This window comes from Amphiprion ocellaris, chromosome 17, assembly GCF_022539595.1.
Source record: "Amphiprion ocellaris isolate individual 3 ecotype Okinawa chromosome 17, ASM2253959v1, whole genome shotgun sequence".
Classification (NCBI taxonomy): domain Eukaryota; kingdom Metazoa; phylum Chordata; class Actinopteri; family Pomacentridae; genus Amphiprion; species Amphiprion ocellaris.
In genome coordinates, this window is record NC_072782.1 from 30,327,512 (window position 1) to 30,341,666 (window position 14,155).

Sequence of the window (14,155 nt, forward strand, 5' to 3'; positions counted from 1 at the left end):
CATTAGACTGAACTTTTTTCGACTTGAACCAAAATAACTTGTCTGAGTTGACTTGAGACTTGACTCAATACTTTATTAAAGGGTCTGTAGCTTTACTTGGACCTTCCTCAAGTCACATTAGACTTAATTTGCAGCTTGATTTGACTTTTGTAATAAAAAACACCATATTGACGTCTGACTCCGACAAGTTTTAGATGTCCTGAGCTCAACTTGAGCTAAATATTTTTCAAATATGACACTCGACTTGGACTTTTCTAGATGAAAGACTCGACTCCAACTTGTTTCTGATGACTTTTGACTTCATTTGAACCCTTTTCATTTGACCTGAGACCTTAAATGCAGCTCTGGGAAGAAGAATACTGGAGTTAAATGATTCCAACAGTTATTTAAACCAATATATTTAATTAAAACTGTGCATTTTATTTAACCATTTAAGGTAAATTCTGATTATTTATCAAACGTGCATTCTCTCGGTGTAAAAGAAAAGCCATAAGAAGGCATTAATCTCCCCTCTACTCCCCGTCTCCTCCTCGTATTCCCACCAATTACTCCTCCTCTCGGCGGATGCTGTAAACTCCGGCCGCTCCTTAAAGTGAAAAATGACTTTTCCTAATAATAGTTGTGTCGAATTTGTCTCTAATTGTCGCCGCTACGCACACCGTTTGATATTTTCTCCGCCGCGCCTCGTGACTGATAGCTTTAATTACGAGCACCACTCCGACAAATCGTTCCCGAACCTACCGGCTCTGCAAACACCAGCCCTCCTCCTCCTCCTCGTCATTACGGCTGCCTGGGATATTGCCTGCGAAACCATAATTGGTGTTTATCATTGTGTCAGAGTTACTCCACTTTTTACAAATTAGAAATGAAGCCTATTAGAGCAAACTACATGCAAATTGATATTCAAGGCTAATTCTGCGAGGGTGTTTTACAGCGTTGGACTCGGATTAATTTACCCCGTCGTTTAATACATATATTTGTATTTGCACATGAATGTACCCAGGTGATTATTCATTAATTAGCATATGGAAATGAGCATGTAATATGAATAAAAGGAGAGGGGGAGAGAAAAGACTGCGAGACAAAATGGGAAGACAATGGAAAAGAGAAGCGTGGTGCTAATGAGATGAGATCAGAGTTACAAGGAAGAGATCAGCGATGAGGGCAGAAGGATAGCGAGAGGATAGAGAGATAAGAAAAAAGAGGAGGAAGATTCACCTGTCTGGGCAGGTTAAACAGGATTATAACCCAACCATCATACATGAACATAACTGCTCAGCTGGTTTAGTTGCTGCATGTGGTTTCAAACAAACATGGTCACTATTTATTCCAACACTTTTTTTTAAAATAAATGTAATTACAATACTGTTCAAAAGTTTGGAGTCTCCCAGACCATTTCATGTTTTCCATGAAAACTCACACTTTTATTCATGTGCTAACATAATTGCACAAGGCTTTTCTAATTATCAATTAGCCTTCCAACACCATTAGCTAACACAATGTAGCATTAGAACACAGGAGTGATGGTTGCTGGAAATGTTCCTCTGTACCCCTATGGAGATATTCCATTAAAAATCAGCTGTTTCCAGCTAGAACAGTCATTTACCACATCAACGGTTATTTCTGATTAATTTAATGTTCATTGAAAAAAAAATGCTTTTTATAAAAAAAAAAAAAAAAAAAAAAAAAAACAATAAGGACATTTCTAAGTGACCCCAAACTTTTGAATGGTAGTGTATAATGCTGTATATGGTATTTATATGTCCCGGTACAAATGAAAGTGCAGTGATGGCCTCCTATTCATTTAAAGCCAATTAATGTTCGTAAGGGTAATCATTTGCCATTATAAGAAACATAATCGCAGTAGTTGCTTCTAGAAAACACGGTTGGAAGTTTTAAATTCTCCGGAAATCCTCCGAAACTTAGGGCCATTATAGGGCTAGTGAACCTTTGTGCATGTTCCTACCGCAAGGACAATCCCTGAAGTACCTACTACAATATAAGTACTTCTAAGTGGCCCTGAAAAACTGTTGGCGCAGGTCTCCGCAATGATTAGTTACCTCAAGGAAGACACAGTGCAGACTGGTTAAACTCGGAAAGGACACCAGCACCGTTTTTCTGAGATCTCGATGTCTCGTTTAGTCGTGGTCTTCTCATCTCCTGCATCGCTATCAGCAATGTAGAACTCACCATAAAGGCTAACGTAACAAACTTTTGTTGTTCTATTTGTTGTGTGCTCATAGAACAGAAATTACATCCATTAACAACTATTGGTAGAATACAAATAGTAGAATGCAAGAAACGATAGAATAGTTCTGACAGGTGTTATGGCTAACTCACCTGAGCTGGCTAACATGACAGCAGTTAGCTCGTCAGCTACAGCTGTTTAACAACTACTCCGTTTTTGGTGTACTTGATTGGATTGTGAATTGCAATGGAGACAAAATGACTGAAGTTGTCAATTACAGGGACGTTCTTGTAGACATTAGCGGCAGTAGATAGCTGTATTTTGGTACAACCAGGCTTTTGAAAGCAGAAAAATGGAGAACAAGATCATAGCTCATTAGCCAAGTGTCACCTTCCACTTTTATTTAAACCGTTTCTCACATAGTATGCAATACATTCATCTGCTGTGGAGCTGTTCAAACAGTTTTAAGACAGGAGACTGTGGTAAAAATACAACTTTTGACCAAACTTGATGAACTTACTGTCTTATCAGCAAACAAGGTTAACAAACTAGCTGGCAGTTAGCAACTCCACAAGCTTTAGGAGCTTTTATCTCTCTTACAGTACATGTCTGACAAACTTGAAGACCCACAAAATAGTTCTAACTGGCTGACTAGTGTGAACTGGCTCACATTTTAGCGGTTAGCTCGCAAGCTACGACTTGTCCATCCTTAGAGTAGTGACTGTTTCCCACCTGAAATCAGTTTAAAAGGCCTCCATACAGCTGCCCATCATCTCACAGCCTTATATTAATGTAAATGCTGTCAGGTCGCCGTCTCTTCTCGCTACCAGCTAATGAGACCTGTTGATTCAGGTGCGACTCTTCAGAGCGACGACCGGCACAAAAGCAGAGACAAACAGGGACACAAAGCTTGTTTATTCTGCTGAGGGCCCAATGCTAATCAACCACTTGTACCTTCTCAAAAACAAAAGGCTGATATTAGCATTTTTGCTACGAGATATGAGTTGGTTTGTTTTTGTCTTCCCCCTTCCTCGTCTCGCCGCCTATTATGTCTGAGCACCACGAGTGGATGCGATGAGAGTCTCCTTGTGTGTGAAGACGTTTTGTCTTGACGTCGAGTGGCTTCTTTCTTTATAAAAGCAGACGAGTTTTTTTATTCTTTTGGGGGGGGGGGGGGGGGTTGCCTCGCCTCTAATCTACATGCAGACATCCAGTCATTTTCTGGATGCTCGCTGGGACTGCAGTCCGGAGGCTGGAGGAGGCTTCGGGTTCCTTTATCAGGGAACACAAATAAAAGTTTAATAAACACAACCCACTTGCATCTGACCTTTTATTGTTCAAAGTGTCGTCTCATGATGATATTTCTTTGTCCTCTCCTTTCTAGCTGCCAGTTCGGCCGTCTGGTCGAGGAATGGCGGTCAGGGAGCGTCATCGCCAAACTACGAGGCTCCATTGCACTCTCTGGTAAGCAGATACAGATACTGTTATCTATGTGGTTTATTCATCCAAAACCCACATCTTCCCACTCGCAGAAAACTTTTTATTTTTGTTAGCCGACGTCTGAGATCTCCTACACTGTCATCAAAGCACTTCAGAGATGTATACGTTTGTTTATGCTGCTTTCCCACAGTTTAAAACTTTTAGAAACAACGATGTGGAGTTACTAAAACAGTGTTCCTAAAAAACGGGTATTTAATTGACATGTTCCGTTGGGTCTGCAGTACAGACTACATCCTAACAGATGTGATACCGTAAATAAAGCCAAAAGCATCTTTGCAGAGACTCACCAGAGGTTTACTTTGATTTGGGTGAACTGAAAACTAAAGAGCTCAATTTGCATGCAGATTTTCCTTCTTTCACTTGCTTTACTTTTGAATTAAAAGACAGTCAAACACAAAACGGTTTAAATGGTGTTCCAACCATAAGTGGATATTTCTGACAAGCAAATATTTGATCTTCTTTGATGAAGTGCCAACAGATAAAGGTAATATACTTAAAAAGTATGTACAACATTGGTGTTACCTGCTAATGTGGCCCCCTTTAGTGGAAATAACTTCCTGTTGGGTTTGCACAATTGCCCACCATCTCCGCATTCAGCTGGCTAAAAGTTTTACTGCTATTCCTGCAAAATTCCTTCAACTGAAAGATGTTTAAGGGTTTTCTTCTTCTTGGATTTTGGCACATCCACTCCATAACCTTCCATTTCTTCTTTTGGAGCCAGTCCTTGGTGTATTTTACTAGTCTGCTGAGGTTTTGATCCCATTAAAAGGTCTATTTCTGGTTCAACTTCAACAGCTTTAAGCACTCTTTGGTAAGAATTCATAGTTGAATCAATGACTCCAATTAACAGCGTTCAAACAGGTAGAAATTAGAACATGATAAGTCCACAGAGACAGTGTATTTATAATATACATAGGCATACAAGATAAAATAACTTCTCTGATTTTCTTACACCTGCTGGTTCAGACTGAAAAAGTATCGTAATGCTGTGTCTTTTAGCAAATATCTCTCAAACAGAAACTATACATTTGTTGGGAACTATTGGCAGCAGGACTGAGTCCAAATAAACTACAGTGTTTGTGTTGGTGGTAATAATGAGCATGTCACCCGGTGCACCAGTGAAGCTCACTGATGTGTTTTTAATAGGTTTTGGACAACAGTGGAGCTCTGTGGCTCAGAGGAACCAGATAGATCAGACTTCTGAGACGATACTCCACCATTATGCTGACGATTAGGCAAATGTAGAACATTGCTCACCCTGTGTTGTAAGCTCAGTCTTACTCTGTGGGATCTAGCTGGAACTTCTAATAAATTGGAGCTTCAACTGAGTCTCCACAAATTACATTCCTACACAATTAAACTGCATTTTTGATTATGATTTGATGGATTCCATTTGTTTGTAACACATCACAAGTTTCTAATCAATGTGTTTTTGTATTTTACTGCTTCAGTGTTGCTTTTTTCCAGCACACCAATTGTATATTAGATGGTAACCCGGAAAAAATTTCAAATATATAGTACAAGAGTCACATTTTAACCTAAGTTATGATGTTTTTCCAAACTCTGATGAAGTAACCTTTGTGTCGAACCTTAACCAAGCTACTAACATGTAAGAGTGTCTTCCTTTTCCTAAGCCCATTGTAGCTTTTGTGCAAAAACTGAACCAGACATGGAGTAAAAACTGAAATTAAACTTTTTTCCAGTGGTCTCTCATCCATCACTGGATGCAAACTTTGGTCTTCTGGATGACAGTTACCAACCAGACATCCTGACTAAATGTAGACTTGCTGCTTTTTCAGAGTGGTCTTCTTCTCACTATATCACACGTCACAAATTATGTTTATTTCAAAACCAACCTTCTGTCAGAGAGTGACACTGAAAAACTAGTCCACACATTTGTAACTTCCAAGTCGCATTTTACTCCAAACCAGGACATTTTCCCAGACTTTTAGTGAGTAATTTTGGTGCCAAACCTTAACCAAGCTTCAAATATGTAACAATGTCAAGCAGGATGTGATCTTTTCCGAGACCTACTGTAGTTTTTGTTCGAAAACTGAACCAGAAGTGGAGTATAAACTGAAATTGAGCCTGTTTACGATGGTCTCTCATCCATCAAGGGATACAAACTTGGTCTTCTTGGTAAAAGTCAGAAACCAACCCTCCTGATTTAAACTGGCTGCCTTTCCCAGCACATCACAGCTCCCAAGTTATGTTTATTTCAAAACCAAATTCTTCAAAATGTAATTAGAAATGCACTTTGGTTGTATAGGAATGTAATTTTGTGGAAAGTAGGTCGCAGAAACACACATCTAACCATATATCGACACTGGTGTCCAGATTCTTTGAGTTATTTTCAACCAGTATACGTTTTTTTAACCAACAAACAGAACAAACTTCCAAACTCTAAGTTATTTTGGTAACAAACCTTAACCAAGCTTCTAACATGTGAAAGTGTCCAACAAACAAGGACATGTTTCTAAATCTACTATGGTTTTTGTGGCTAAATTTAACCAAAAATGAAGAAAAACTGAAATTAAACAATGACAAACACCTATTTCCGATGGTCTCTCGTCCATCAAGGGATACAAACTTTAGTATTATGGGTAAGAGTCACCAACCAGCCATCCTGACTTTCATGTAAACTTCAAACTAGCTGCCTTTCCTACCATGTTGCAAGTTTAATCCTGTTTATTTCACATCAAAATTCTCCCAAACCTATTTAAGAATGCAATTTAATTGAATAGGAATGTAATTTTGCAGAAACAGGGTTGGATACCATCAACAACCATCAGAGCTGCTTTGGTTTTGGAACATTTATTAGGTTTGTCATGTTGCTGTTTTTTGCCTTTGCAGCAAAGTCGTATTGAGGACCGACTGGAGCGTCTGGACGATGCCATCCACGTACTGCGGAGCCACGCGGTGGGACAGTCGACGGGAATGAGCGGTGGCCATGGCGACATGCACAGCATCATCGGGGCGGCACATACGCACAACGGTGCCATGGGAGCTCTGGGTAGCGGCTACGGGACAGGACTGCTATCGGCCAACAGACACTCCCTCATGGTAAGTACTGTTCTGATGCTAAGAAGAAGAGTTCTGGAGATGAAACATGCACCAGCAAGTCCAGAAATAATCGTAAAATACTGATAAAATTCTACAGGATTAAGATTTTAGATCCTGATCTGATGCAACTAAGGAAATACAGCAATGATTCTTTGTTATGGAGCTTTAAAGGGCTTGAAAATCAAATGCTGGTTAGCTTAAAAGATAATCAGAGGAAAGTGGTGCTTTACGGGATAGTTCGTCTTGAGAAAAAGGATTGAAATTAACCTTGAAATTGAACTATATTGGTAATTTTCACCAATTATTCCACCATATTCTGCCAAATCTTTTAGCAAATATCCCTCAAACAGAAACTGTTCATTTGTTGGGAACTATTTGCTTTGAGCTTTTAGTGGCAGCAGGACTGAGGCCAAATAAACTCCAGTGTTTTACTAGGTTTTGGACACAAATAAAACAAATTTCCAGTCTCTAACTAGGTTATTTTGGTGACAAGCCTTCACCAAGCTTCTAACATGTAAAATTGTCCAACAATGCACAATCTTTTCCTAAACCTATCATACTTTTTGTGCCTCATCCGAACCAGAAATGAAGAAAAACTGAAGTCACACACAAACAAAAGAACCCCCCGCTTAATTCTTCCAATTCAATCACTTGGAAAACGAGAGCATCTTGACCGTTAAGTGAATTGCGAGCTACAAAAAGCTGAAAAAACGTGGAGTGGAGCGTTTTAAATTGAAAAAATGACACAGCAGTAATGTTTTCCATATTCCAGGCTTTTTTAGTCAACTTCAAACAACAACCATAAAGAAGCAAACAGCTGTGTGACATAAGGAGATGTAGGAGGCGACATTGTGAAATGCAGCGTAAACGCATCCAGATGCCTCCACATGTCCGGCCAGACCTGCCTTGTTTTGGTGTTGCGGACTTAAATTAGCAGCTTTCTGACTGGAGTTTGGTCCATTGACAGTAATGACATTTTTGGAGCGTTTCCATCCTCCAGGATTCAGGCAACATCAAGGCTTCAAAGTGCATTAGAACCTGACGCATTAAGGCTAAAAGTCTGGAGTTATTGGTCGAATCTTGTGGAGCTCTGTGGCTTAAAGGAACCAGATAGGTCAGACTTCAGAGATGATACTCAACCATCATGGTGATGATTAGGCAAATGTAGAAACTCAGTCTTACTCTGTGTACACTACCGTTCAAAAGTTTGGGGTCAACCAGACAATTCCATGTTTTCCATGAAACTCCTACTTTTATCCATGTGCTAACATAACTGCACAAGGGTTTTCTAATCATCAATGAGCCTTTCAACACCATTAGCTAACACAATGTAGCATTAGAACACAGGAGTGATGGTTGCTGGAAATGTTCCTCTGTACCTCTATGGAGATATTCCATTAAAAATCAGCTGTTTCCAGCTACAATAGTCATTTACCACATGAACAATGTCTAACAATAAAGACATTTCTAAATGACCTAAAACTTCTGGATGGTAGTGTATGTGGAACTTCTAATAAATTGCAGCTACAACTGAGTCTCTACAAATTACATTCCTATACAATTAAACTGCATCCTCGGTTACATTTTGCCGGATTCCATTTGTTTGTAACGTATCACAAACACTTTTCTAATCAACATATTTTTCTATTTTAATGCTTCAGCATAGCTCCTTTTCAGCCAAGCAATTGTATATTAGATGGTAACCCAGAAAAATCTTCAAATATACAGTATGAGAGTCATATTTTTACCTAAAACATGATATTTTTCCAAGCTCTAGCCAAGTAGTTTTGGTGTCGAACCTTAACTAAGCTTCTTACATGTAAAAATGTCTTCCATTTCCTAAGCCCAGTGTAGTTTTTGTATGAAAACTGAACCAGACATATAGTAAAAAGTGAAATTAAACTTATTTCCGATGGTTTCTCGTCCATCACCGGATCAAACTTTGGTCTTCTGGATGAAAGTTACCAACCAGGCGTCCTGACTTAAATGCAGACTTGTTGTTTTTTCAAAATGGCCTCCTTTCATGTTTTAACCTAAACCATGATATTTTTCCAAACACTAACCCAGTAGTTTTGGTGCCGAACTTTAGCCAAGCTTCTAACATGTACGTGTGATATTTTTTCTAAACCAAACCATGTAGTTTTCGTGCCAAAGCCGAACCACAAGGTGAGTAAAAACCAAAAGTAAACAACAGAAGACCTCATTCTGAGACTGTCTCATTTATTGTGAAGCTCAAACTCGTCATGTCCAAACAGAATGACGTTCCCTCCTAGATGTCTTTGATAGTTCAGTTACGTTGTACAGGAGTGTCATTTTGTGGAGACTGTTGGTCTGGTGGCTCAGTTTTACTGTTTTCTCTCATTTCAACTATGAACTTGGTGTTACTGCGTGTTTCTGATAGAAGTGATGGACGCTGTGTTTGATCCATCAGTGTTAGATTAGGGTTGTAATGAGAACAGCAGCCTGTAGGGGGCGCTGGCTGTGATGTACTGCAATGTATAGTATTATCGTGTAATGTAATGTACTGTACTACAGTGTACTGTATTGTGTTATTGTGTGACTGTGTTGTGTCTGCAGCAGCTGTTGTGTTTTTCAGTCTGTTCTTTGTTAAAGTATTTACTTTGAAGTGTTGTTTTCTAAATGGACAGCACCTGTGTGTGTGTGTGTGTGTGTGTGTGTGTGTGTGTGTGTGTGTGTGTGTGTGTGTGTGTGTGTGTGTGTGTGTGTGTGTGTGTGTTCCCACAGAGATTATCTTCTTCTCACGCTTGTCGTCCGTCCAGCTGTCCGTCCTGTTTTTTAGTGAAAACCTGCTTAATCTGAAGCAACGTTCCACAAAATATGTTCAACAAAATATACATTTATTAATCCTAAATGTTTTTTAATTTAGTCTCAAAAAGTTGATGAAAACAAATCAACAATCGTGCAACTTTCATCTCTTAGAACTAACAGATTTATGGAGCGCTTTAGCCTCTTAAAGCTTTTATTTTGAAGGCTGCTTTCATTTCCCCTCCAGCTGTGGTTTCCAGCTTTTTGTTCAGTGCAGAAAAATAAAAATTAATGCAGATTTAATATAAGAAAGTAGAGTAAATAAAGGAAGGAAATACATTTTCAGAAACTTAACATATATCTAAGACATTGTCAGTTTTTTCCCCGCAGGTATCTGCAACACTTTTATGAATGAAATCATAGTTTGAGAGGGTTTTTTTTTTTGTTTTGTTTTTTTTTTTTTTTTTTTACAATTTTGCTTAATTTTATTAGTTTCGTAAAACATTTCTGGAGGGACTTAAACATGACACTGCAGATAACAGCTAAAACTATGGGTTTATATCATAAAACTGAATGAAATCCTTAACATTAATATGAATTTTTACTCTTCTGTGAGCTTTATGAACCATAAACTGTCATTTTTTACATTCCAGAAGCAACTTTTGCAAGTTTGAGCTCTACAAAAGGGGAACAATGAGTCTGGATTCATGATTTAATCCCAAATTTGCACTAAACTGACTAAAATTAAAGATAAATACCTCCTAACTTCATGCCTCTAAATGTCCCCAGATACAACATTAGGGCGATTCGCTCGATTAAGCAAAGTTCAGCCAAAGAAAACTTTCAGAGTTTGCTTCTCGTTAAGGTTAATATTTTGGTTTAAACCTGGAAATTAGTCCAAATACGGGTTTGTTTTTACAAGTGGAAAAAGAGAATAAAATGACGTGAAGGATGAGTGCTGAAGGACAGAGTTTACTTAGGAGCTCTTTAAAACTTAGAAATATAAACGCGACAGGGTTTTTATTGGTGTTTATGTGTTTATTCAGGTTTTTTATTATTGGCTGATAGAAAAAAAAACAGCCTCATTACTGTAAAAGTGGAAACACAGCGGCTTTATTAAAGCTGGTTAACATCACAAACCTCCCAACTGTGAGGAAATGAAGCCAGAAGTTTAAATATTTAACACTCAGTACTGGACTTTTTCTGCAGAATCACACTGACAGAAGAGAAAAAAACTCTTAATTATGACGTATTATCTCATAATTTCAGATCTTGTAGTTATAAGGTGGTTTAAGTGTCTCTGGAGGCTATTTTTTATTAATGTGAGCAGGAATGTGATATAAAAGTGACTTTTGGGAGGGAAAATATCATGAAATGCACAATTTGATTCAACTTTAGCTTCATTTATTAGCCTGTTTTTGTTCATATTTTGAAAAATTAACCAACACCAGTGTGTGTTTTAGAGTAAAATGCATTTTTTTTAGGGTGTGACACATTAATAAAGAGCCTATAATTAAAATTAATGTTGCTGTCTGTCATGCTGTGACCTTAAGAAATGCAATATAGTGGTAAGTTTTAATGTTTTGCAGTCTTTTGCAATCATTCCACCTTAAATCATGAAAATCTTTTCAAAAATTTCTGCTCCACCATCTCAGATTTTCCTCAAAACTTATTTCAACTTGATTTAAAATGGTGTCTAGTGCATTCATCTCATTATTTATTAGCCACATCTTGCATAAATATTAATTTGCAGCCTTCTTCTTCTTGCAGTGTCTTAAATTAATCTGTTGGAATCCGTTAATTTTGCAGATCTCGTTGGTAAAACAGTTAAAGTTCGGTGTGAAACTGGCAAAACCTTAAGTTTATATCTGCAAATAAATATACTTTTACTTGTGCCAGATATTGCATAACATAAGAAATTAAGTCCCTAGAAAGTAGAAAAACATTAAGATCTAAGTCCAAACTACGCAAAAGTAGCTAAAATAAGACAGTATTTATAGTGATGGAATAAGTAAAATCACATGTGATAATGAAATATCGTACCTGAAAAACGAGATAGAAATGAGAATTAAATGTTTTCTCATTACATTAATATGTTAATATATAAGGCTATTACTATATTTTTGTAATTCACACATTTTAATTGGCGACACATGAGTCTTGTGTGTTTTTTTCTGCATAAACAGGAAGTTTGACAGGAAGAGGCTGGAAAATAGAAATAATGGAGCCAGATGAAGGAGTGATGTGTTTATATATTTTATATCCGCCGTCTCTCTTTTATTATTCGTTTCATTGCTGATTTTCTTTTTCTTTCTTAAAATCTTCCACTTTTCTTGCTTTTTGTCTCATCTTTTCCCATTTTTCTTTGCTTTTAGCTTCTTACATTCTCAAATTTTCTTCATTTTTTCCATGTATTCCCATTTTTTCTGTATATATATACTTTGATTTTCCCTCAGTTTTCACGTTTTCCTACATTTTTTCCATTCAGCTTCTGTTTCCGTGTTCCTGCGTTTAATTCCGTCTTTCTCTGCATACTTTCACAGCTGCATGTAGTTTTGTGTGCAGAGACGCCTTCAGGCTGAGGTCATAGCTCTGAGAAAACAGGTGGTGGACGTATGTTGCAGAGACATATGCACACATCACATTAAAATACATAAATCCAGCAGCGGAGGTGTGTTTTCCAGCTTCACCTTCAGAAACCGTCACGTTTTTGCTGATTTGAAACAGAAAACGTCCAGATTCTGGAAGGTTTTAAACATGTTTTCTGTTCTGCCGTCTGCCTTCGATGGTGTGTTCAAGTCATGCTGGTTATTTTAACTGCAGAAACTAAAAGTCTCTCCATTAAACGGAGTTGCAGTGAGTGAAATGGATCATAATCTCACACTCTAATGCCTTTTAATGCTCGGCTGGCTGCTGTAAGCTGATGGAAATCTGTTCAATAAGAACGGCGGAGGCAGATCTCCACGTTTTAGACAATAGAGCTTCCATAAATCAGCCTGAAAAAGCCGTAAAAGCTGCAGATTAACATCTTTTATTTTACAGTACGGCTCTGTTTGGCTGTAATCTGTCGTAAAAAGAGTGAAAATGGGTATAAAAACAACACGTTTTTATCACTTGCACTGCGTTCAGGCAGCGTTTTGGTCCCTTTTACTTCATGTGTTCATGTTTTTTATGATTATCCTGTGATTTAATAAACACATGCATGAACTCAGACCTGCAACTTCTGGTGACTGCAAAGGAAACAACCGGAAATATCGAGAAAAAGCACGTTTGTTTTTATATGTTCCTGAAGGAATGAATTAAAAATACGTTCATGCTGTTGTTTATTCCAAAGCGTCGTTATGAATATTTATGAGGGAAAACAGGTTGTGATCGTTGGACGTTTGTGTTCAGCCTCTTGTTCATGGAGATAATTAGATAAATAAACTTGATAATTGGTTGATACTACATGGTTTAGAGTCTCAGGTTGAAGCAGCGAAAATACACTAATATGAGCTCTTCGTACGGGACTGTGATGACAAAATTATTTTTAGATAAATGTACATAAGCCACCAATAGGTAATAAGACTGTTTTAAATGTACTTGAAATGATAAAATATGAATATTTTTAAAGGCATTTGTGAAATTCTAGCTTACAATTTGACGGATATTTTTTTGTAAAAAGTTGTGAAAATTCAATGAGAACAACTTTTTTTTGCATGTTTTGACCAAATATCTCATATTTAAAGTATTCTACGTGTTTAGTTTTGTATTATTGTGACATGCAGCTACATGTGGTTCAGAAAATATCACTAGTTGATCTTCTAGTTTAAATTTATTTTGTTAAAATGAGCTCAAAGATGGTGTTTTTCATGACAACTACCATTTTTTCTCCCATACTTCAACTCTCCTATAATCAGAGATTATTTGATCTACTTGTCCATTACAGATTCTGAATAAATGACATGATGAGAAAAAAACGAGAAAATTTCAGGTTTTTATCTTTAATAGTTCCTCTGATATTGTTCAAAAAGACTCAAATTTCACTGTGAGAAAAAACCTGCTGAAAGTGGATTGACTGGCGATTTTTAAATGGTTTTATCTTGGAAAGTGTTTGATATATGAAGATAAAATTTCACAGATAATATTTTAAATAGTCATAGTTTATGATAATGAAGTTTCAAGTAAATCAGAGATGGTTGAGTAGAAGGTTTGAGATGGAAAAAACCCAGATTTAAACATGAAAATGTGACTATGAGACACAAAAATTAACATTATTTTATGTTTTGTTAGGTTGGCCCATTGTATAAACTAACTAAATGTATGGAAATATTCCTATTTTTCAGTTTTTTCTTTTCATATATTTTAAATTTCAAGTACAAAGGGCCAAAGCTGTCGTAATAACAGACCATGCAGATTAATTTTTAGACTCTTAACAGCATTTTTCCACATGACATACTTCCCCTTTGTGCTCCTTCTATGTTCCTGTTTCATTTCTTATTTCTTAACGACATTTTAAACGACGGAGGAGTCTGTCGTCCTTCACTCCGTTCATTACGTGGAAATAAAAACAGTGGAAAACGTTGCCGAGCTTTTCCCCCGGTAGATCCAGAAACACTGAGTGTATTTGTGTTGACGTCGCTGCAGCAGGTGTTTTCT

The 14,155-nt window shown here is 37.3% G+C and overlaps 1 protein-coding gene across 7 annotated transcripts in view; it reads left to right on the top strand.

Moving 5' to 3' along the window:
* Positions 1-14,155, top strand: part of LOC111564555 (transcription factor 4) — a 291,882-nt gene that overhangs the window by 251,367 nt on the left and 26,360 nt on the right. For all 7 annotated transcript variants that reach the window (XM_055019300.1, XM_023264202.3, XM_023264203.3 and 4 more), the window contains 2 exons: positions 3,573-3,652; positions 6,542-6,751. In XM_055019300.1, the coding sequence (XP_054875275.1) occupies positions 3,573-3,652; positions 6,542-6,751 (290 nt within the window). The remainder of the gene's footprint in view (positions 1-3,572; positions 3,653-6,541; positions 6,752-14,155) is intronic.